The sequence below is a fragment of the Fistularia commersonii genome, chromosome 10 (assembly GCF_037954325.1).
Source record: "Fistularia commersonii isolate RoL2024-O1a breed Wild chromosome 10, RoL_Fcom_v1.0, whole genome shotgun sequence".
Lineage (NCBI taxonomy): Eukaryota > Metazoa > Chordata > Actinopteri > Syngnathiformes > Fistulariidae > Fistularia > Fistularia commersonii.
In genome coordinates, this window is record NC_141293.1 from 2,739,367 (window position 1) to 2,763,845 (window position 24,479).

The following is a 24,479-nucleotide window of genomic DNA, read 5'->3' on the forward strand; positions in this document are numbered from 1 at the left end:
TCTTGCTTTCAAATAATTAAAAAAAATTCTTCTAAACACTGCCTGTGGAGGTTGTATCTCAGCTTAGCTTAGCTAGCTTAGCTTAGCTTAGCTTAGTTTAGCGAAGCTTATTAGAAAGCGATGGACCATAGAAATATACCAAATAGATCAACAACGCCACAATACGAAGTGTATTTTCTGTGCGTTTCTATTCTAGATGTTATATTTCTATCTGCAGCTGCCGTGGCGCTTTTTGCGTCATCGTCACTGTATAACTTTATTGTTCACAGAGGGAAGACAAAAAAAACAAAACTTTATTGTTCACACCCGGAAGTCACGATCGGGATACGTGTCAGGAAAAGACGAGACTAGTCTAAATGGGCGACGGCCGCTCAACGCCACTTGTCTGCGTTGTTTGATTGCTATTAAAAGTTTGTGCAGAATCGCATCTTTTTACATTATAAAAGGAGCTCGCACAAGACATTCGTGACAATGTTGACTAAATTTGAAACCAAGTCTGCTCGTGTTAAAGGTAAGGCCATTTGCGATTAGCATAGATGCTAACGTTAGCCAGTTGACGTTACCCGGCGAAGTGGTCTTAATATATATCCTATTCAACTGTTTATCAGCTATTATGTTCAATTACTGCGTATTAAGAAACAACTGGTTCGTTTTTGTATTCGTCTTGCATAAATGGGAAGTGTTTTGTGTGGTAAAAGTGAACGTTTATATCCACGGTAAACAAGCTAGCTACAGAACCTCTATAGATAAGCTAGCGCTAACTATTAGCCTTGTCATAATTCTTTGACTGTTAGACGTCCAGAAAGAAGCGTTATTTAAAAAATAGATTGTGAAGTGTTATAACCGTTAAATATGAAAAAAAAACCTCATTCCAGGCCTTAGTTTCCACCCGAAGAGGCCATGGGTCCTCGCAAGTCTGCACAATGGAGTCATCCAGCTGTGGGACTACCGGATGTGCACGTTGATTGACAAGTTTGACGAGCACGACGGTGAGAAGAGATGTGCATAATTGTGCATCATCACTAATTCACCTTAAACATCCAAAGTCCTCCATTCGTATATTCGTCTTTCTCAGGGCCTGTCAGGGGAATTGACTTCCACAAGCAGCAGCCGTTGTTTGTGTCAGGAGGCGATGACTACAAAATCAAGGTAAGTCCGCAGTGATTGGGAAGGAAGAAAACACGGATGCACATTTGTGTACTTATTGTGTTGGTAATGGTGTGTATTCAATAGACTGGTGTTTGTTTGGTTCCTCTGTATGCGTAAGTTGCGTGTGTTTGCAATGCGCAATCAAGATGCAGTAGCCACGATAGAAATGTCACCCTTCGGTCAAAATACTCTGCTGGTTGTGTTTCGATCAGGTGTGGAACTACAAGCTGCGACGTTGCCTCTTCACCCTCCTCGGACACCTCGACTACATCAGAACCACCTTCTTCCACCATGTCAGTCCATGTCCTGTCTGTCGGGAAACAGCAGCCGCAGATATTAACTTTCACAGCAATAAACACACCACATCAACCCGTCGCTCTCTCTGCAGGAATACCCCTGGATCCTCAGCGCGTCAGACGACCAGACCATTCGGATTTGGAACTGGCAGTCCAGGACTTGTGTCTGGTAACATGCAAGCAGGCTAATGCTAATATTTAAGCTGATAGAGGAAGAACTCCACAGCTCGAAGCTACAATAAATTCTGATTTCCTGGATGGAATTGTAAGCTAAAGGCTCTCTGAAATGAAATGTGAAAATGTGAAAAAGTTGCTGTCTTGGCGTCAATTTTGCTTCACATATTCAAAATATGTATAATCCCCTTGATTAATCTCTGAAAAAGAAAAACCTATGTGCCTTGTATTACATAACAAACCCTGTTTTAATGCTTATCAATGGACTGGAAGTTCGGTTTCAAAGCTAGAAGTCTTTAACCCCCTGTTGAAAGACTCAACCGGTCCTAACTAGTCTGTCTCCCTCTCCTCCCGGTCCACAGCGTGCTGACGGGCCACAACCACTACGTGATGTGCGCCCAGTTCCATCCCTCTGAAGACCTGGTGGTGTCGGCCAGTCTGGACCAGACCGTGCGAGTGTGGGATATCTCCGGTGAGAGGGCCCGAGGCCGGGAGATGTGTTTTTGGGAGGGGTGGGTGTAGAGTGGTACAGAGGAGGAGGAGGAGGAAGCTGGATCGGCGCCGATGCGGCGTCCTGCACCTCCTCTTCCTCCCCTGTGTGTACAGGACAAATCTCTGTGGGCCGTTCGCAAAACGCCTCGCGTCAGGAACGACAGACGGGGATTTGAACGGGACTTGTTTATTCTGCTGTTAAGAAAAAAAAAAAAAAGAGCCCCCGTTCATCTCCCAGCGGGGATGGTGACAGCATTCATGGACAGCCCATAATGCTTCCGGCAACATCCCCGTGTCCGTCGTACTTCCTGACAGGTGTTTTTGTGTGACTCTGCATGCTCCTAATATGGGTGTGATGATGATGTTTGATTCAGTCTGTCTGTTCTCCCTCTCCGCACCCCCTGTCACTAACCCAACATCCATGAACGCAAGTCATTCCTTCTCTCCATCCCATCACCATCAACTACGTGCACGAAACATCTCCAGAGCTCCTGGCATTCATACGGCCCGGCCTGTCCTTCACACCTAACATTACGTATTTAGGAGCATGGTTTACAGCATGCTCCTCCAGAAAACAGTTTATTCTATTTTTATTTAGTTAAAACTTTTATGCGCACTAACCCATGCTACTAGACTCAGTTCCTCAGCCAGTTCTATTTTTTCTGTGATAACAATGCGAAATAAATAGCGGCGTTCTGGTTTCTCGATGGCCAAAGTGGTCCATTTTTTTTATTTTTTTTTTATTGTTAGCTTCCATGCTAATCTATAGCTGCCACTTATGGGATGCTATTAACCGCATGCCTCTCAAAAGGCCCATGCATGACTATCAGCGACAAAAGAAATAATCCTGCTCATACTCATGACATCCGGCGCCCCATCAGAGCACGTCTTCACAACGCCACCCACCCACGTCAGCCAAATTCACGCACCTCCACCCGGCGCCCTCCCCGGAAACATCCACGCCCGCCCCGCCCCGTCCATGTCATTTCCACGTGCCGCCGGGCCACATGTTCACCACGCTCATTTCGACAGGCGGGAGTCGCCCATAGCAACCGCACCCCCCTCTTGATTTGAGTCCGTCAGTAATCGCTTTTAACCCAATCCATTAACCCGATCACCCACCCCGCCGCCCGTGGAGGTGATTACCTCCAGATCCGCGAGGGCGGGAGCTGAGAGAGCTGCGGTTGTGTTGGTGTGTGTGTTCCCGTCCTGTGTGTGTGTGTCCAGTGGTCCGTCAGCTCCCCTTCATAAGAGCTCCCTCCGACCTCCGTGGAAATGTCTGTATGCTTAATTCTTGGTTAACCTCTGTTTTGTTTTCTCCCCCACTGTGCTGGTGCTCCCTGTGTAACACCCATACGGCTCCCCCTTTGCACCCGCCGCTCTGAATGTCGCCTCCAGGTCTGAGGAAGAAGAACCTGTCCCCCGGCGCCGTGGAGACGGAGGTCCGCGGCATCTCCGGCGTCGACCTGTTCGGCGCTTCCGACGCCGTCGTCAAGCATGTGCTAGAGGCGAGTGATTTCGTCGTGATTTTCAGGGGTCGGCAACCCGCGGCTCTTTCATCTTGGGAAAATAAATTATAAATATTAATTGAAGTGTATTTCATTTGTGTTAATTCCTTTATTTTAACTTTTAGTTCTAAGTTGGAAGATTATTGTGATCTTGAAATATTAAGTAAGATTATATTTATTATTTTTCGCCGCTCAAAATAACGTCACACTCACAGAAGCCGGTATACGATATATATATATATATGAAGATATTTTTGCAAATATTTATTTTTCATTGTTTACTGACACTGATTTTTTTTTCCCGATTTATTTTTAAAATTCAGGTCAAGGCTCTGCTACAAGCATTGAAAACCCAAAATGAGTTCATTACATGAATAAAATTTAATTTTCTCTGTAATACTTTGTGAATTTCAGAAGCAACACACTACACACTTGTTTATACAAAGTGTAAAGGTAATAAAAAGCTATATATACAGCGGTACTTTTATTTTAGACGTCAAAAAGTAATTGCGGCTCCCAGTGGAACTTTGTGGAACTCATTCGCCATTAGCAGATTCTTCTTGCTGTTGGAGCGAGGAAGACCTTCTTTTGGGCGCAGGGGGCTTCCAGGGCTTGCGTACTAACATCAACAGTTTAGCACGAATGAGTCCGAAATTAGCTAGCTGCTAACAGGGTTCTTCACCCAGATGATAAAAACAATCTGACAAATCTGATAGTTCATGGTTAGCAGAACATAAACGCGACGGCTGCTTCCGCCGCCCCGTTGTTCGTGTCTCCGTTGTCGTCGTCTTCATCGTTTTTTTTGTGGAGCTAAAGGTGCATGTCATACCGTGGTCCCTCGCAGCCTGCGGGAATGCAAAACTAAAAAAAGTTCCTTCCCGGAAAGAAATGGCTGTTTTTAAATCCGATTAATTCTTTGTCTAGTCCCAGGAGTTTAACCTGCTTTTTTTTTTTATTCAACCTTCATCCAGGGTCACGATCGGGGGGTCAACTGGGCCGCCTTCCACCCCAGCATGCCCCTCATCGTCTCCGGGGCAGACGACCGGCAGGTCAAGATCTGGAGGATGAACGGTGAGGCCGTTGATACCTCGACTCAGCGATCAAGCTCGTAACTCCCATTTCCTCGAACTGAATTTAAACCCTATTTATCCGTTTCGTGTTTTCAAATGAGACGAGATGAGAACAACTTTATTCATCCCGAAGGAAATTGTTGGGCCAGAGTTTCAAGTAAAACATAACAGTAATAGATAATAGTAGAAAGGAGGAAGAATAAGAAATACAATGAAATATAAATTGTCCCAACTGTTAACTGTAACTACAAAGATTTGAAGATTCCCTGCGGCTGAGGGAAGAGGAATTAAAAAGTCTGATAGCCTCAGGTAGGAAAGACGAAAAAATAAGTTTAAAAATAAATAAATAAATGTTTCAGGGAAAAAAAAAAAAAATAAGAAAAAAGGTACTAAAAATGATAATCCACAATACACTTGATGTCTAAACTTCATTTCGGGGAAAAGTGAAGCTGCTCCTCTGTTTTTCAAAACCATCAAACCGGGTTTGAATGACTTCCGACGCCTTGTCCGTCGATGTTCCCACCAAATCCCTCTAAATGTTTCCCGCCTCGTCACCGTATTTCACCGAAAATGTCTCCATTTCCGATGACGATGTTCTCTGGGCTACCTAGTGGCAGGCGGCACGTCCAACTGTTTTCGAACGGCGGAAAACGCTCAACCCGCCCGCTTCGACCTCGCATCTAGTCTCGTATCACGGCGGTGAATAAAAGTCCACTGTGCGGCGGCTCGTATCGCGAAAAATATATGTCAGTAAAGTCGATGCCCTGTTGAGCCGCATTTTGTAATAACGGTGCATTTTGTAAGAAACGTCCAAAATGTAATAACTTTTTCATTTTATTTTGCAATAAACTGCCCCATGCATTTTGTGATAAATTTTGTTGCATTATGTTATAAGTTATTACATTTTGAAAGATTATTATAAAATGCACTTGCAACTTTTTTAGTCTCTAGGAAATGTAATAACATGGAATTTATAGAATATTCTCTGTTAATGCAACCTTTGAATAGTGTATTGATAGTAATTGCTAAGTACCGCTACTAGGCTAATACAGTGATATTAATAATAGGCCTAGCTTTTACAAATACTTTAAAGTAAAATAAAATACAATTAACAAACAAATAAACTTTAGAATTGTTATTACATAATCCACCATGTTATTACGTTTCCTAGAGAATAAAAAAGTTGCAAGTGCATTTTGTAATAATCTTCTCAATATGTTATAACTTATTACATAATGCAGAAAAATGTATTACAGAATGCAGCAGTTAATTACGAAATGCGGCTTTATTACAAAATGAAATGAAAAAGTTATTACATTTTGGACGTTTAAAACAAAATGCACTGTTATTCTGTTATTACTGTTATTACGCAAGCCCGCGTAAGTGAAGGTTCCGGACGATAAGCCACGACTTTTTTCACGTAAACAACGATGCGGCTGATATATGGACTTTTTGAGGGGGGGCTAACGAGCTTCACGCCGCTAAAACATTTATCCTCGTCACATCGGATTAATGAAATGACCGGGAAATTCTGAGTCCGATCAACTCGGGCTCCGAAGAAGACGACTTTGACGGTTTTAGCGCGCAGGAGGAAGCCCGAGATAGCGACCGGCCAGCCGGTGCGGCTTATATTGAGGTGCGCTCATTAGTTCGGAAATGACGGTATGTAGTTTAAGTCTCTTTAGCTAATGCTAGTTCCTGCAGCATAATGACAGAACATAAGCTGTAACGATGCGTCTTCCCCGCCTTCCCGTCCAGAATCCAAGGCCTGGGAGCTGGACACCTGCCGCGGCCACTACAACAACGTCTCCTGCGCCGTCTTCCACCCGCGCCAGGAGCTCATCCTCTCCAACTCGGAGGACAAGAGCATCCGCGTGTGGGACATGTCCAAGAGGACCGGCGTGCAGACCTTCCGCCGCGACCACGACCGCTTCTGGGTGCTGGGCGCTCATCCCAACCTCAACCTCTTCGCCGCCGGTGAGACGCGGGGGGAAAGGGACGGCCGAACCCGGCGCCGACGCGTCCACGAGACGGGTCTCACATTCGCCGCCCCTTTTTCCAGGCCACGACAGCGGCATGATCGTGTTCAAGCTGGAGCGCGAGCGCCCGGCGTACGCCGTGCACGGCAGCATGCTCTACTACGTCAAGGACCGCTTCCTCCGCCAGCTGGACTTCAACAGCAGCAAGGACACGGCCGTCATGCAGCTCCGCAGGTAGGAGCCCCCTCTTTGGGCCCCGAGCGTTCAGACGCCGGCTCGTCGTCTTGACGCGCTCCCCTCGCTTTGCAGCGGGTCCAAGTTCCCGGTGTTCAGCATGTCCTACAACCCCGCCGAGAACGCCGTCCTGCTCTGCACTGTGAGTATCTTGGCGGCGCAAACTGTTAGATTCACGTTCTTCCGGACGATATTTAACGCCGCCGTCCTCCGCAGAGGGCCACCAACCTGGAGAACAGCACCTACGACCTCTACTCCATCCCCAAGGAGAGCGACTCGCAGAATCCAGACGGTACTGAGACGCTCAAATCCTGATTGCGGAGGTCCTCAACTAGCGGCCTTTTCAGTTTTTACTCTAATTATCCCATGAATTATTTAAAAAAAAAAAAAAAACGTGCCGTTCCTCAAGTACCGCATACTTTGTTTACATCCGCTCTCTCACTGTCGTGTGTTTTATTTTGTGATTCGTCCTCCTCCAAACGTGGCTCCCAAACATAACCTATAGTAGTAAACATCAAGTACTACTGGAAATATTTCCACTGAGACTCTTTCAAATTGGAGTCTCCATGGATTGGCTGCGTTTGACGGCCATACTAACGTCTCTCCTGTTGCCATAGCGCCCGAGGGAAAGAGGTCATCGGGGCTGACGGCGGTGTGGGTGGCCCGCAACAGGTTCGCCGTCCTGGACCGCATGCACTCGGTAAGGAATCTCATTTTCTATCCTTCGTTAAACCCGAGGGATGTCTGAAAGCTGACGGCGTCCATGTCGTTTCTGGCCTCAGCTGCTCATCAAGAACCTGAAGAACGAGATCGTGAAGAAGGTGCAGGTGCCGAGCTGCGAGGAGATCTTCTACGCCGGCACGGGCTCGCTGCTGCTCCGCGACGCCGACGGCGTCACGCTGTTCGACGTGCAGCAGAAGCGCTCGCTGGCCACCGTCAAGATCGCCAAGGTCAAGTACGTGGTGTGGAGCGCCGACACCAGCCACGTGGCCCTGCTGGCCAAACACGGTGAGGGGGCAACCTCCATCTTCTGAGACGTGCCGTCCGACGTCCTGCGACGTGTTAACCCCTCCCGCTCCCCCGTCCTCCCTCAGCTATTATGATTTGCAACCGCAAGCTGGAGAGCCTCTGCAACATCCACGAGAACATCCGGGTGAAGAGCGGCGCCTGGGACGAGAGCGGCGTCTTCATCTACACCACCTCCAACCACATCAAATACGCCCTCACCTCCGGGTAAGCGGGCCGCTAACACGTTAGCGTAAGGCCCCGCCATGTCCGTTAGCATTAGCAAACGTTTGTTTTGCTGGGTTTTCCCCTCGCAGCGACCACGGTATCATCCGCACCCTGGACCTGCCCATCTACGTCACCCGCGTGCGCGGCAACAGCGTTTACTGCCTGGACCGGGAGTGCCGTCCGCGCGTGCTCACCATCGACCCCACGGAATATCGCTTCAAACTCGCCCTGGTCAACCGCAAGTACGACGAGGTGAGCGCCGCCAGAGCCGCCGCCGGAAGATCTCGCTCGGGACGTATTGGCGTAAAAACCCTATTCTCCTCTCCCAGGTGCTCCACATGGTGCGCAACGCTAAGCTAGTGGGTCAATCCATCATTGCCTACCTGCAGAAGAAGGGCTACCCCGAGGTGGCGCTGCACTTCGTCAAAGATGAGAAGACCCGCTTCAGCCTGGCGCTTGAGTGCGGCAACATCGAGGTTGGTTTTGGGTCGCCGCGGTCCCCCGCCGCTTGAGAAGCCGCTAACGCCGGCGTCCTCCCCAGGTGGCGCTGGAGGCCGCCAAGGCGCTGGATGAGCGCAGCTGCTGGGAGCGTCTGGGCGAGGCGGCGCTGCTGCAGGGTCACCACCAAGTGGTGGAGATGTGCTACCAGAGGACCAAGAACTTTGACAAGCTCACCTTCCTCTACCTCATCACCGGCAACCTGGCCAAGCTGCGCAAGATGATGAAGATCGGTAAGAGAAAGACGCGCCGCCCGAACACCCGGTCGGATTAGTGTCTCCGCTCTTGACTTAACGTCCACTTCCTGTGTTTAGCTGAGATCAGGAAGGACATGAGCGGCCACTACCAGGCCGCGCTCTACCTGGGAGACGTCAGCGAGCGCGTCCGCATCCTGAAGAACTGCGGCCAAAGTGAGACGCCTTCATCGCCTCGTCATTGTGTTTTGTTGTTTTGTTTTTTTTTTTTTTTCCCCCGCGATGTTAGCATCGTGTCACATAAACGCTCGCTAATTCAAAATCAGAAAAAAAACTTTGTCCTTGAAGGGTAATTGCGGGGCACATGGGGTAGCAGCATCATAGAATAAAATTTAAAAAAAATATATGAATATATACAGATAAGTAAATTACTGAACAGAATTGTGCAAATTGTAAGTTAGCAGCATTCTACATTTATGAGATGAGAGAGAAGATGAGAACAACTTTATTTATCCCGAAGGAAATTGTTGTGCCAATTTCAAGTAAAAAACAGAACAGTAATAGATAATAGTGGAAAGGAGGAAGAATAAGAAATACAATGCAATATGAATTGTCTTAACTGTAACTACAAAGATTGAAGATTCCCTGAGGGAAGAAAGAAGATACATTTATTTACATAATATATTTATATAATATTTATATAATAAATATATCATGAGCTGGGGGGGCTGGTATTCCAATGTGGAATTTGCAGGGTTGCTTCAAAAAAAATATTGATGTAAATTTCAAATAATCCCTTCCACTTGATTTAATCGTGGATTTATTTCTCGATTTGCACGCTAGCAAAGGTGAGCTACGTGCAGAGCTGCGCTTCACAGCAGCGAGACAAAGTGTTCGAGCGCTTTTTCGGTGTGTTCTGCAGAGTCCCTGGCGTACCTGACCGCAGCCACCCATGGGCTGGACGAGGAGGCCGAGGCCCTGAAAGAGACCTTCGACCCCGAGAAGGAGACGGTGCGTTTTTAAAAAAGCCGGGACATTCGCCGGCGGCTTCGAATGAGCCGAAAAACATCACGCGCCTCTTCAGATCGAATAGAAACCTTTCGTGACGGTCGAGATGTCGCGTCTTCCAGGTGCCGGAGGTGGACCCCAACGCCCAGCTGCTGCAGCCCCCTCCTCCCATCAACCCGCTGGACACCAACTGGCCCCTGCTCACCGTGTCCAAGGGTTTCTTCGAGGGAGCCATCGCGGCGAAGGGTGAGTCGCGTGCGGCAAAGAGCTAGCGTAGCTTTTCCCCCGCAGTGACGGGAAATACAATTCCCGGCTCCTTCTGCTCACCGGCGTCAACACTTCGCAATGTTCTCGATGGTTTGATCGCAGGCAAAGCGGGCCAGATGGCCGCCGACCTGGATATGGACGCGTCCGGAGGCGAGGGCTGGGGGGACGATGCCGAGCTGCAGCTGGATGAAGGTAAATCAGCCGCTGTTTCTCCTGAGGTGATGTTTGCAGATGTGTTGTAAATTTCCCATTTTTTTTTTTGTACCTGCTCAGATGGCTTCATGGATGCCCAGGAAGGACTGGGAGAAGAAGGAGGCGTCGGGAAAGATGAAGGAGGTGGCTGGGAGGTGGAGGAGGACCTGGATCTTCCTCCAGAGCTGGTGAGAGCTTGGTTTCGATGGATTTATCGAAAGGTGTTTAAACGGTGTGGATCTGTCCTAAAGGCGGTGTGTGAAAGTGAACACCTCTCTTCCAATGGTGACCACAGGACCTGCCAGCTGGAGCGGGAGGAGGAGCGGAGGAGGGCTTTTTCGTCCCGCCCACCAAGGGGTTGAGTCCCACCCAGATGTGGTGCAACAACTCCCAGCTGCCGGTGGACCACGTCCTGGCGGGTTCCTTCGAGACCGCCATGAGGGTACGAGGACAGAAAAAACGGTTTTGTGAGGAAAGGTCGATTTGTGCCCGGCTAACCGTGAGTCCCGCCTCCCTTCCAGCTGCTCCACGACCAGGTCGGGGTCGTGAGCTTCGCCCCCTACAAGGCGCTCTTCATGCAGACCCTGTCCAGAGGCCGCACCTGCTACCTGGGCCTCCCCTCACTGCCTTGCCTGCGCGGTAATCCCCAGAGGAACTGGAAGGTACGCGTCTACTCCGTCAGGGGGGGAAAAATAAATATACAAACTTACCAGGGATTCACGCGTCTGTTGTCCTCAGGACTGCGGAGCGAAGCAGGGGCTGCCTGCCGTGGGGCTCCGCCTCGCCGACCTCATCGCCCGCCTGCAGCAGTGCTACCAGCTGACCACCGCCGGCAGGTTCGAGGAGGCCATCGAGCGCTTCCGGGCCATCCTGCTGTCCGTGCCGCTGCTGGTCGTGGACAACAAGCAGGAGATTGCGGAGGTCGGCGCCGCACCGCTTTAGCCCCGCGGCACTAGCTAGCGTCACATCACGGCCCACGCGTGACCTCTGTGATTCCCCGACAGGCCCAGCAGCTGATCACCATCTGCAAGGAGTACATAGTGGGTCTGACCATGGAGACCGAGAGGAAGAAGCTGCCCAAAGACACTCTGGAGCAGCAGAAGCGGCTGTGCGAGGTGAAGCTCTCCTCAGTCCTACCAAACCCGTCTCATTCTTCAGCGGAAATCTCACACGTTGTCTCCCGACCCCTGGCAGATGGCTGCGTACTTCACCCACTGCAACCTGCAGCCCGTGCACATGGTGCTGGTGCTGCGCACGGCTCTCAACCTCTTCTTCAAGCTGCGCAACTTCAAGACCGCCGCCGGGTTCGCGCGGCGCCTGCTGGAGCTCGGGCCCAAGCCCGACGTCGCACAGCAGGTGGGTTGCGGCACGCCGACGCCATCATTCACCCAGCAAACACTCAGAATCTGGATCCTTTTGATTGTAAAAATAATTTGCCGACACACATTGGTTGCTTGTCAAGCACAGTAAAGATAACAAGCTTCTAATTCATTCATTATCTTGACCGTGTTAACCAATTCACTCACATCTGCATTTTCCCCTCCGTAGACCCGCAAGATTTTGGCGGCCTGCGAGAAGACCCTGACGGACGCCCACCAGTTGAACTACGACCCCCACAATCCGTTTGACCTGTGCGCCGCCTCCTTCGTCCCCCTGTACCGCGGACGGCCCGTTGAGAAGTGCCCGCTGTCGGGGGCCTGCTACTGCCCCACTTACAAAGGCCAGATCTGCAGGGTCACCCAGGTAAGTCGGCCATCTTTTACAACACCAAGCTTTGTTTATTCAAACTCTCAAACAACCAATCCCGTGAATCGCTTCGGCGCTTCCCCCAGGTGACGGAGATCGGCAAGGACGTCATCGGCCTGCGCGTGAGCCCGCTTCAGTTCCGCTGAGGAGATGCAACGTGGAAGAACGTCTTCGGCTTAAACACGACCCACACCCGCTACAGAAATGGTCATCGAAATTAGGTTGAGACGTGCAGCAGTTTGCAAATAAACGAGGCACACTTAAACCCAAACGACGTGCCCGATCATAAATTGCAAACTTAAAGCTGGTCTCCTCACATTGATGTTGTAAATCCTTTCAGGCGCATAATATAACAAACTATCTTGCTAAAATTTTGTGCTGCTGTCTTCTCTGTATGCGTAGGTTTTGTTTCTCCACTTCTGATTCAGACGGATGAATAATAGTAATGACACTGCTCTGTGTATGAAAGTAAATAAACTAAATAAAAAGAAAATCCTGGCTGTGGTCAAAGTGTTTTACATAGGTGGGAAGAGTCGATTGATTGAATCGATTTAAAGTATAAGTGGAAGGCGTCGGGACACCTGCAGAGTTTAGCTCCCCCTCAGGCCTGCCTCCAAGAGCGGAAGTACTCACCGGAAGCCGGAAGTTTTTCCCATATCAACACTTCCTGTTGTGCTACTGGGCTTCACCAAACCAGGAAGATGGATCCACGGTCGAACGAATGGACCCTTATGCTGCTTTTTTGCGTGTTTCTCGCCGGTGAGTCCCCTTGCCGTCGTCGAATTGGACCCCCCCCCCCCCCCCCCCCCGTCTGTGTGTGTGTGTGTGTTACCCGCCTGAACCGGGGACCGGACAGCTAGCTTCTTTTGTGCTCGAGGCTAGCCGATGCTAGGCTAACGACCGGAGCTACCCAGTTTCAGACTAAACCCCGATATGTCATCCTTGTTAAAAATATATGTATTGCCGAATTACTTTACATCGATATGTGTTTCAGCACGACATGATGTGTGTTAAGTAGTTCCGAAAATGAAATTAAAAATGTGAGGAAGTGGTCGGTGTGACTTCCTTTCAGAACCGGCTCCGTGATCTCAGCGTGACTGCTCGTGATTTTTTCCAGTCGCCCGGAGCTAAGGATTAAACCTTTTCCTCGAGAAAACCCCAGAAATCCCTCCTTTTTTTGGTGTCAAAAATGAAATAAAGCCCCATCGGTTCCTCTGGGAACTTAACAAGTTGATAACTATGGTATGTCAGTCACCTAATCCATCAGTTTTGGATTTTTTGAACGGGAAAACATGTGAACGTCAAGCTTGTTTTAATACACACATAATATTGATTGAAGATCTTGTGTTTGGCTTCTTCTTTTCCTTTGGGTTCGCCCTTCAGGAGTCTCCACAGCCTCCGTCAAAAGCCACCCATACATCAGAAGACTTTGGTGGAAAACTATCATCTCACATCAAGTGTTTGGAGTTTTTAGTGTCAGCCTGAGATTTCTGACAGGGTCACTATTTACAGACAACAACTAGATGAGTTCAGCAGTTTGTTCCCACTGTGCAGTGTTTTCCCCGGGTATCTGCAGAACCTCTGCTATTTTCACTCCATAGCTTCTCCTTCTCTTGATGCGGTTCAAGCCGGCTGTTCTGCCCACAGCTCCACCATCCCTCGCGTTCTTCCCGTTCATCCAACACCGCTCTGGTGATTGTTTGTCCACCAGGTTTCCTGTTGTTTGTGTTCTGTCACTATAAAAACTTAAAGTCTTGAGATGATATCAAACACCTTTGATAATGTGGTCAGACCAAGACTAGGATCGAAGACAGCTGAGATGACCATCTTGTACCCGACGGCCGAGATGGTGAGAGCGGATTGCAACGGCAGCAAAACTCCTAAAAAAAAAAAATCAAACTTTGAGTTTTCAGAAAATCTTTAGGTGTAAGCCCAGCATAACCCTCTCCTGTCACACCAACTCCATCCCCTCTTTCCCTCCATCCAAAAACCCCCTCTGGTCCTCCTGCCCGGCAGCTCCAACCTCAGCATCCTTCTACTCAGATCTTCACCGTCCTTCCTCTGTACACGTCTGGATTAATTCCTGATCCAGTCAGTCGTCCTCTCTCCCAAAGAGAACCGCCATATCTTCACCTCTGCCTGTGCGTGTTTCAAATCAAAATAGTGGCCCAGCGTCTAAGATGTTATCACCTGCACGTTGAGGAATTTGCTTCTGGTGTATCGTAGGAGTTAAATCCCTCCAGACTGCACAAGCCTACCAACATAAATTCATCTCGCGCGTCCGCCCTCAGCAGTTTCCTCAAGTTCTCAAACAGACGTCCATCTTTTACAGCGTCGGTTGCTCGATTTCACCCCGTCGTCGCGGCTTCAGTGAGGAAATGGACGATTTCGAAACAGGAAAACACCTCATGCGCCTTAACGTCAGACACTTTTCAGTCAGAAGTGACGGGGCAAGCTTTTCTGATTGGGTGGAAAAAGAAAAATCGTTGCTCTGCTCACCGATCCGGTTAACTTTAATTCCTTTCTTTCAAAATAGCGCCGTATGTGTTAGAAGGCTGAAACACGGATCAATGGGGTCCACATTGATTTCAGTGGGAAATATTGATTCAGCTACCGTGGATTACGTGTGTAAACCCCGGGTCTCCTCGGTGTTCCCGGCTCACGCCGCGGATCGTTGTTTTTATCGTCGGCCGTCATCGGCGCCGCTCCCTCCCGCAGGTGTCGGCTGCAACTCGGTGGAGAAGAAGATCTACGTGCGACTGAATCACACCGCGAATCCCTGCGTCCGGCTGCTGAACGCCACGCACCAGATCGGCTGCCAGTGTGAGTTCGACCGCCACGCTGTTAACTTTTACTCTTTAAAATCGTCTTAAGAGCGCAGGGGATGATATTTGTGTTGCGTTTTTTTTTTTTTTCCTCATTTCCTCCCGTCCAGCCTCCCTCTCCGGTAACGTCGGCGTGCTCCACGTGCCCGAGTCGGAGGCCGACCTGGACTGGGTCCTGAGCACCGGCCCCAACCCGCCTTACATGGTGATCCTGGAGTCCCACCTCTTCACCAGGTACCGCCGTCCGACCTTGAGAAAAACCCTACGACTGCGCGTCGCAGTTCCGTTCCTTCAACGGGACGTAGCACGATTTACCAAAAAAACGACGAAAACAAAAGTACAACTGGCGGGTTTTAAACAAAGCACTATCCTGATAATGTATGAGTAACCAGGAAACGTAAAAGCGGGGACTTCCTGTACACACCTTAATGTTAAGTACTATTATGTTGGTTAAGGATTAAACAAACGAATCATGAACGCGACGCGGATCCTGATTCAGCCGTAAACGAATTTCCGTCGACGACTAAAGAAATCGCCCAAGAGCTGTGGTGCCTCCCACCGTCCGCCGACCCCTCGTCTCCTGTCCCGGCAGATCCGCCATGATGAAGCTGAAGAGCGACCCCGGCAGGGTCGCAGGAGTCGCCGTGGTGATGCCCGACTCGAACCCGGCCGAGGGCTTCTCTCCGCACACCACCTGCCCCAACCAGAACTCAGGTGCGCGAGGGGAGGGCGGGGCATACCGGGACTTGCGTCGGCAAGTCTTTTCAGGCTTAAGGCTCATGTATGCTCAGGTTATGCGCGTCAACAGGTAACCCGCTTTTACGGTTGTTGAGCAATGCATCCACCAGAGGGAAGCGCAAAGTTCACATCAGAGTTCCATTTCAGACGTCCGACACAGCGGCCGCGATACCGACGCCGTGACGTCTTCTTGTTTCCTTTCACTTGAGCGTACAAGGAGTTCAGGTGCGTTTAGACATATTGAACTGCGCAGGAAGTCAAACAAGTGGACTAACTGAAAGCTACGTATGTGGATGTAAAGCGGAGCATGTATAAGCCCGTCTTCCAGTGTAAGATAAGATAAGATAAGATAAGAACAACTTTATTAATCCCGAAGGAAATTGTTGTGCCAGAGTTACAGAAAATATAACAGTAATAGATAATAAAAAGAAAAAGGTAGAATTAGAAATAAACTATAAAGTGTCTCAGTGAAACTATAAAGTGTCTAATTAAGTGTCTTATAATTCCACCTCTAAGGAATAAAAGGAAAGGACTCCTTCCCGATTCCTGGTCCCTTAACCGTCTTCCGCTCGGGCTGAAAGCAGTTTCTACGGAGCCTCCCGCCCTTCGTTTTAGCCGTCCACGACATCCGTTCATTCGCCATGTACCGCTCGTCCGTAGACGAGAGGCGGGGTTCACCCTGGATCGATCCCGGGGCCGTAAAAAGAGACATATGACCGTTTAGAGGAGCCTGGACAACCCGTAGGAACCCAACGCAGCCGCGGGGAGAACATGGAGGCTCCACACAGGAAGGGAATCCAACCAGGGACCTTCTCGCCGCGAGACATTAGCGCTAACCGCCGCTAAAAAAAACATAAATAATCCAAATAAATGACCCCCTCTCCTCCCTGTCCAGGCGTCTACACGGAGAGCTACGATTCGGCCCTGGCCAACTGCAACGTCACCATGTGGAACCCGCTGGGCAACGGCCTGTCCTACGAGGAGTTCGACTTCCCCATCTTCTCCCTGAAGGACGACAACGACACCGCCGTCATCCGCCAGGTGAGACGCAGCGGCCGGCGGGGAAAGCCTGCAAAAATAACCATTAGCCGCTCCCCCTCAGTATTTTGCTGCGCCGCTCATCCTCGGGAGATCAATTGGTAGGCTGCGTGTGTGTGTGTGTGTGTGTGTGTATTCACTTGCCTGGGCTTGCCCACTCACCTGAAAGCAGACGACAATAACAACACACACCCACGCTTCTTAATGCTGTTTCGGCTGTGTTTTCCACATGTTTTCCACATCTTTCTCTCTCTCACACACTCACACACACACACACATATGGTGTTATCTCCTGTGTGCGCAGTGCTACCTGGACCACAACCGAGCGTTGAACGGCAGCGCCCCCCAGTACCCGCTGTGCGCCATGCAGCTCTCCTCCCACATGTCGGCCGTCACCGACACGGCCACCTGCATGAGGAGGAACGAGATCAGCCTGAGCCTCAGCTCCGGTACCCGAACACGTCACACACACACACACACACACACACACACACATCAGATTCACTTCCGGGGGCGACCGCTATATACTAGCCCAGGGGTCGGCAACCCGTAACACCCAAAGAGCCATTTGGACCCGGTTTCCTCGGAAAAGAAAACACCGGGAGCCGCGATTACTTTGCGGACCATAACGCAAGACCATAACCGCGACAATCCCGCTGCATGAGAATTTTTTTTTTTTAAAAAACTTTATTTATTTATTTATTTATTTATTTATTTATTTTTAATTTTATTTATTTTTTTTTATGTTTTTTTTTTTTTTTTTTTTTTTTTTTTCAAATAAGTATTACACTAATTTGTGACTTTATCGGAGGTCAGCGTAACAAACGTCTAGACCAGGGGTCGGCAACCTTTAACACCCAAAGAGCCATTTGGACCCGGTTTCCTCGGAAAAGAAAACACCGGTAGCCGCGATTACTTTTTGACGTCTAAAATAAAGGTACCACTGTATATGTTGCTATTTATTACCTTTACACTTTGCATAAACAAGTGTGAAGTGTGTTGCTTCTGAAATTCGCAAAGTATTATGGAAAAAAATATATTTTTTTTATGTAATGAACTCATTTTGAGCTTTGAGCTTTGAGTGTGTAGCGGAGCCTTGGCCTGAATTTGAAAAATTAATCAGGAAAAAAAATCACTGTGTCAGTAAACAATAAAAAATAGATATTTGCAAAATATCTTCATAAATATTTATTTTACCCAGTTTATGGGACTTCTGCTCCTGAACTTCAAATCGGGACTTTACCGGCTTCCGCGAGTGTGACGTTATTTTGAGCGGCGAAAAATAATAAATATAATTTTATTTAATATTTCAAGATCACAATAATCTTCCAACTTAGAACTAAAAGTAAAAAAAAAAAAGGAATTAACACAAATGAAATACACTTCAGTTAAATATTTATAATTTATTTTGACCAGGATTCGATTTAGGAGTTTCCCGAGATACCGGTAACTGGATTTTTCACTTTTTGAACAGAGCCGAGATCCGGGTAAGGAGCGTTTGACGCTGTCCGTGAAGTCGCATTAAAAACAGTGTAAACAATGAGAAAACGTGAGCGAGGTGTGTGTCGCGGACTCATCCGTGTCCACGACACACACCTCGCTCATATTGGCCCGGGTGAGATATCTTGGCCACGACATTTAGTGCAACAATGTGCGCGTTACATCAAAGAATAAGAACAACTTTATTTATCCCGAAGGAAATTGTTGTGCCAGAGTTTCAAGTAAAACATAACAATAATAAATAATAGTAGGAAATTGTATAAACAGTAAAAAAAAGGGGGGAGAATAAGAAATACAAATACAGCTATAAAGTGTCAAGGCTTTAAAGTGTTTTAAGGTCTTAAGTACAAAGATAAGAAAAAATTAGCATTTAGCATAGCATTGTAGCATTAAGTGTATAGACAGGATGTTAAGCGAAAGAGGACCAAATGGAAAAAAAAAAACCTCAGGTCTCTTCATCTTCATTCGATAGTCAAGGCAAATACACTTAATCAAACATTCTCTTTTTATGATGTTTTGTTGATGCATTATTTGTTATTTCGTCTTATTTAAATACCCGTAACAAACCAGGGGGAATGGGAAGGATTGACAGTGTTTCCATTTATTGAAGAAAAAAAAAAAAAAATTGATACACGAGGTCATTCATGGAGCATTAAACTCATTTTTAGCAAATTCTTTAAAGCGGCTCCTGTGTGCGTTTGTGCTTGTTGTAATACCGTCCCGTCCCCCCCGTGTGTCGCTGCAGAGTTCGTCTGCGACCCGCTGGGCGACAACAACGTCTGGGCCTCGTCGCGGCCCATCAACAGCACGGCGAAGGGCCACAAGGATGGGGAGAGCGTGGTCATCGCGGCGGCCAGGGTAAGACGAGGGGGTCTTGCAGGGAGCGAGCCTTCGTCCGTCGCCAGAATCAAACAAAGATGTCCGGACATTTATTTAAATGTTTATTACATTACATTTCTTTTATCCAAAGCGACGTACAATAGAGGACATAAGGACTGCGAATAACACTTGCAAATACAAGATGCACAGGAAATATACAGAACAGTAAGCTTGGGTTAGTGAGTTGTTTTTTTTTTGACAAAGACGTACACAAACATACACACACACACACACACTGCATAGCCTAACTTGGTGCCTAACTTGATCTGGGGCATCAGCGCAGTAAAAAGTCCTGAAAGTGAAAAGTTTTTACCTGTTTCTTGAAGGTTGAGAGAGATGATTCTAGTCTTGTTGCTTCCGGAAGTTTGTTCCACCACTGAGGTAGTAGAACTGAGAACAGTTTTGCCTGAGATCGCTTAGAGCGAGCAAAAGGTACCGGCGACCAGATCCCATTACTCCTCTCGTCCTCCCGCTAGTTAGCTTAGCACAATGAATAGGTGCCTATGGGTTCGGTAGCCTACCTCCGCCCGCAGTAAAGAGTTCGCAACGGCGCGCGTTCGATGGCGTCGGTGCTAAGCTAAGCTAGCCAGCAGGAGGATGGGCTGGAAATTCGGACGTGGCCAAGGGAGGGGCGGCGAAGATCTGGACGGTGGGAGGACCGGAGATGTTGACCGTCGCCTCCTCTCTTCTCGTCTCCCCTCCAGCTGGACGGCAGGTCTTTCTTCTTCAACCTGGCGCCCGGGGCGCAGAGCGGCGTCTCGGGCTTCGTGAGCCTGGTGGCGGCCGCCCACGCCCTGCGGGACGTCACCCATAACGCCCCGCCCAACCGCACCATCCTCTACACCTTCTTCCAAGGGGTGGGTCTCCACGCGCGGCCTCGGCCCCCCGGCGCCGACGCCTCCCAGCTAACCCGCTTCTCCTGGCGCTCCCCAGGAGACCTTCGACTACATCGGCAGCTCCAGGATGGTGTACGACATGAAGCACAACAAGTTCGCCCTGGACCTGGACAACATCCACTCGGTGCTGGAGGTCGGACAGGTGTGTGTGTGTGTGTGTGTGTGTGTTTCACGCACCGCAACAAGATTAGCCACGAAACTAGCACGCTAGTCCTGTGAAGATCCCGCTCTGAAGTGAGGTTTTGCTGATGTTCTGCCGCATTCCCGCCCTGCAGGTGGGGCTCGGCGTCGACAACAAGCTGTGGCTGCACTCGGACCCCGTGTCGAGGAGGAACGGCAGCGTCAACGCCGAGGTGCGTCCTCGTGCTCCCCTCGCGCCGCCCGCCCTCCCGCGTCTCACCTAGCGTCCCGTTCCAGGTGAGGAGGCTCATCGACGGCCTGCAGACGGCCGTGAGAGGATTAAACATCTCGGCGGAAGAGCCCGACGTCTCCCAGCCGCTCCCGCCCTCGTCCTTCCAGCGCTTCCTGCGAGACCGGCCCTTCCCCGGCGTGGTCATCCAGGACCACCGAGCGGCCTTCACCAGCAGGTGAAACTCAAACCGCCGCCAGCCGCCCGCCGCACCGGCTAAACGCCACTCCCGCTTCCCCGTCGCAGGTTCTACCAGAGCATCTACGACAACGCGGCGTACCTGAACGTCTCTTACCCGCCGGGGATGACGCCGGACGAGCAGTTCGAGTTCGTCACGGATAAAGCGAAGGTAACCAGGACGCCAGGGGTCACGTGACCGCCCGCTGCCGTTTTAGGCGCCGCCGACTTTCCCGTTTTCCCCTCCCGCAGGCTCTGGCCCTGGTGGCCACCGCCGTCGCTCGGGCTCTGTACCTGCAGGCCGGCGGCGAGGAAGCCAGGCTGCCCGACATCAACGCCGACGAGCAGATAGTAAGCCGTCGACCCGTCCGGTCCTTCTCGCCGCCGCCTTGAGAAGATCTGAAACGGTGACCCCCTCCTCCCCCAGGTCAGCAAGATGCTCTACGGCTTCCTCGTCCGCTCCAAGAACGCCTGGTTCCAGCAGATCATCCCGTCGGACTTCGCGAACTTCCTGAGTGAGTTGAATGTAACGTGTGAATCCCGTTCCAGGAAGTAGCCTCTTCCACTTTACAACTTTATTTATCCCGAAGGAAATTGTTGTGCCAGGGTTTCAAGCAAAAACATAACAGTAATAGATAACAGTAGGAAGGAGGAAGAATAAGAAATACTATGAAATATAAATTGTCTTAACTGTTTTAAGGTCTTGACTACAAAGATTCCCTGGGAAGAGGAATTAAAAAGTCTGATAGCCGGATAGTGAAGAATCGTGTTAGCCGTTAGCTAACTCCAAAGCTAGCCCTGTGCGGCATAGCAAGCCAGAAGAGGCCGCACGTCTTCGCCGCTCCCGTTTCTTGCTACTTTTGTGACACTCGGCGCTCACTAATAAGTTTCTGTTAGCTGGCGTTGTTACGGGTTCCCCTTACGGAAGCGTTAAAGCTAAAGTGCGTTAATGCTAAAGCTAAAGTGGTTGTAGGCCCTTCCTCCGCTACCTCTTATGCACGGTCCAGTTCCGGGCTAGACCCTCCGCAAAGGCGATCCAAACCCCCCCCCCCCGTTGTTCCCGTTCCCCCAGAGGAGCAGCCGACCAACCTCTACATCGGCGCCGTGCAGCAAAACAGCGAGCTCACCATGCTGGTGCAGCACCTGATGGCCAACCTGACGGGCAGCGTGGTCAACGTCACCAAGGAGAACTGCCAGAGCCAGCGGGAGGACGAGGACGACACCCATAACAAACACGTACGTACCCGATCCGCCGACGGACGGACGTTTTCTCGCCAGACGCTTACTTTCCCCGCCCCCTCCCGCAGATGTATACTTATATTTGGGTCCAAGGCGCGGCGCCGCCCAACGCCACGGAGCGCCAGGGCTTCTGCGTGCGCTCCACCGCTCGAATCTCCAGAGCCGTGTCCCCGGCGCTGGACCTGCTGAAGGATTACTCCTCCACCGAGTTCTCCACGTGGACGGAGTCCCGCTGGAAGAAGATCGAAGGCCGGATCTTCCTGGTGGCCAGCCAGGAGCTGGAGGTACTCCCGCCCGCTGTTTTTACGTCGAGGAAATATCCGCCGCCCTCACCGACGCCCCTTTCTCTCGCCTCCCCCAGATGCTGACGCTGGGCGTGGGCGTGGCCGTGCTGCTGACGTCCCTCGTCCTGACCTACGTCGTCAGCTCCAAGGCCGACATACTCTTCAGCTCGGGGCGGGAGCCCACCAGCGCCACCTACTGATCGCGAAAAAAAAGGAAGGAAGAAAAAAAAAAAAAGCCCCACGACCACTACGACTCCCGAAACTACGTCCACACCCACAAGGCAAAACACGGACCAGGTTCTTCTTCTCGCGCTACAAACCCCGAGTAGGTACACGGACTCGCTGGTCCAGTGAGGTGTGGACCCGAACCGGGTCTCCACAAGATGTTCATATTTTTCCTCTTATTTTTTTTTTTTCCTTTATATTGTCAAGGAATGTTTTGTTAATATGTCATAGGCACTAAATGTGTGTATGCGTGCGTGCGTGTGTGAGTGAATGTGTTGAAATGAAAATGTGAAGAGTGTGTCGGGACGCTCTCTGGACGTGAACCCACAGACTGTCGAAAACAGCCGCCCGGAAACTTCACCGGTCTCGATTCCCCGCGACTTTCAGGGCTTCTGCATTTTCAAAAAAAAAAAAAAAAACGGCCGCACACCAGCTATCAAAACGTTCCAGGGACACGTCGACACGCGCGGATTAAAACCGGCAAACCGGCCGAGTGTCACCGCGACGTCCGGCGCGCCGGGAACGCCCCCCCGCAACACTACCGATAAATAAATAAATACGCAAAAGCATTACCGTCACTCCTCGATTTTGGACTGATTATAGATCCAATAACGCAGGAGGAGTCCCGGCCTCGGCGCGGTTCGCTCATTTCGGCTTCAAGCCACGCTCTTTTATTTTATCCAGTTATTTCTGGTGGGATGGCAGCGATTGTGCAATACCGTAGGCGGATGTTTACGTTAGCGCCCGTTAGCAACCGCGCTATTGTCGTCGATGAACAAGCGGCGAGGGTCCGAATGGTCCGATTCCGAACGGCTTCGGACCCTTCGGGATTTCACAAATAGAAGGAGCTGCTCACGAATTTTCTGACGTCTCGCTTCGTGTCAGCGAGCTGTACCGATCGAAGGCCCGTGTTCGACGCTCTAGGTTACCGAGGAAACCACCAATGGACACATCTAAAAAAAGAAAAGAAAATAAAAAGATGTAAACACGGGAGGTTCGGTTGCAGATGAGCGTTCACTTCGAGCGTGGAATCGGTTAACCGTCACGACACTCTTTTTTTTTTTTTTTTCCCCACAACGGTTTTGAATTTTACACAAAATGAATCCCGATTCGAACGAGAGTTGACCAATAAACCGCTGCCTGAAAAAAGAAACACCCGTCGTCCATCTGACTTTCTTTCTTGCCAGAAACCCCTCTGAGATGTTTTTCCTAGCTACTGCTTCACAACAAGTCCAATCGGTGAAGGCGCCGTCGCCTTTTTAGAAGGTTCGAGTCGGTGGGATTCCACGGCGTGGAGTTCCACGCGGTCGGCGAGCGCTCTCAGAATTGTTTATCCAGACGCTGACTCACCATGATCTCGCTGAAAATTCAATTTGTCAGAAGGAGGGGCCAAAAAGGGGGCGACACTAGCCTTTTTTTTTTTTTTTGTTATTTGACTTTTTTTTTCACAGTGAAGAAGAAAACATTTTGTTCCCAGCGGCTGAACTCCATGAAGCAAAATGTCTCACAAAGGGAGAAATTAAATTCACCCAGTAAGAAACAAACAGGAGGGTCGACTCCGTTATTTGTTTCGGCGTTACATTCATCCTTTTATGATCTTTAAGGCTTATCGTGATACACACAGCGACACATCCAACATCTCTTTCCCACATCTGGGTTTCCAATGAACCTCCTGCATGTGTTTGGACGGTGGGAGGAACCCGGAGGACCCACGCAGACACGATCAGAACATGGAGACTCCTCACACGCCGTCTTAAAGTACGACGTTATTCCTCCGCTGTTACTGTTTAACCACTTCCATGAGCAAACAATGATAAAACAGGTTCTTTTGCGTGCAGGGGTTTTATCGCAACCGCCTATCAGCGCTAATCACAACATTGCTATTAGCGTATAAAGCCGCACCTTTCATTAAACTGCAATAATATGGGTTTATGTCCATTTATGTAAAAGTGTAGTGACTTGTTTAATTTGTTTCCAAAAAAATTAAATCTTTCTGTATTTTGGGTTTTCTTCAGTTTGGGTGTTTTCCACTGATAGAAACCTACTTTGCACAGCAAAACTGTATTTATACAGCTCCAAAAAATAAAGGGAATTGTTAAACAACACAACGTAACTCCAAGTTAATTCCACTTGTGTGACGTCAAACTGTCTGCTTAGGAATTCATTTTTAAGGGTATTACATTAACTTCCGATCAGACTGGAGTGTGTTTTTACACTTCAAATCCAGAC

At 49.5% G+C, this 24,479-nt stretch overlaps 2 protein-coding genes across 2 annotated transcripts; both read left to right on the plus strand.

The window, feature by feature from the left end:
* The first annotated feature begins 317 nt into the window (after window positions 1-317).
* Window positions 318-12,533, plus strand: copa (COPI coat complex subunit alpha). The gene is made up of 30 exons (XM_086153239.1): window positions 318-511; window positions 876-989; window positions 1,076-1,149; window positions 1,362-1,442; window positions 1,538-1,614; window positions 1,982-2,091; window positions 3,510-3,619; window positions 4,591-4,690; window positions 6,448-6,666; window positions 6,752-6,902; window positions 6,978-7,044; window positions 7,119-7,194; window positions 7,520-7,602; window positions 7,685-7,910; window positions 7,997-8,135; window positions 8,225-8,387; window positions 8,465-8,611; window positions 8,677-8,866; window positions 8,948-9,043; window positions 9,750-9,838; window positions 9,958-10,081; window positions 10,205-10,294; window positions 10,376-10,482; window positions 10,590-10,736; window positions 10,816-10,956; window positions 11,033-11,215; window positions 11,299-11,409; window positions 11,489-11,650; window positions 11,843-12,037; window positions 12,127-12,533. Exons 1-30 carry the CDS (start codon window positions 472-474, stop codon window positions 12,184-12,186), a joined length of 3,672 nt encoding a protein of 1,223 aa, XP_086009365.1. The 5' UTR covers window positions 318-471; the 3' UTR covers window positions 12,187-12,533.
* A 171-nt stretch (window positions 12,534-12,704) lies between these two features.
* Window positions 12,705-23,782, plus strand: ncstn (nicastrin). The gene is made up of 17 exons (XM_086153240.1): window positions 12,705-12,799; window positions 14,759-14,863; window positions 14,976-15,099; window positions 15,458-15,579; window positions 16,499-16,644; window positions 16,946-17,090; window positions 18,887-18,999; window positions 19,725-19,877; window positions 19,954-20,058; window positions 20,192-20,269; window positions 20,334-20,503; window positions 20,572-20,674; window positions 20,755-20,853; window positions 20,930-21,017; window positions 21,575-21,738; window positions 21,810-22,025; window positions 22,103-23,782. Exons 1-17 carry the CDS (start codon window positions 12,742-12,744, stop codon window positions 22,223-22,225), a joined length of 2,112 nt encoding a protein of 703 aa, XP_086009366.1. The 5' UTR covers window positions 12,705-12,741; the 3' UTR covers window positions 22,226-23,782.
* Window positions 23,783-24,479: the final 697 nt, after the last annotated feature.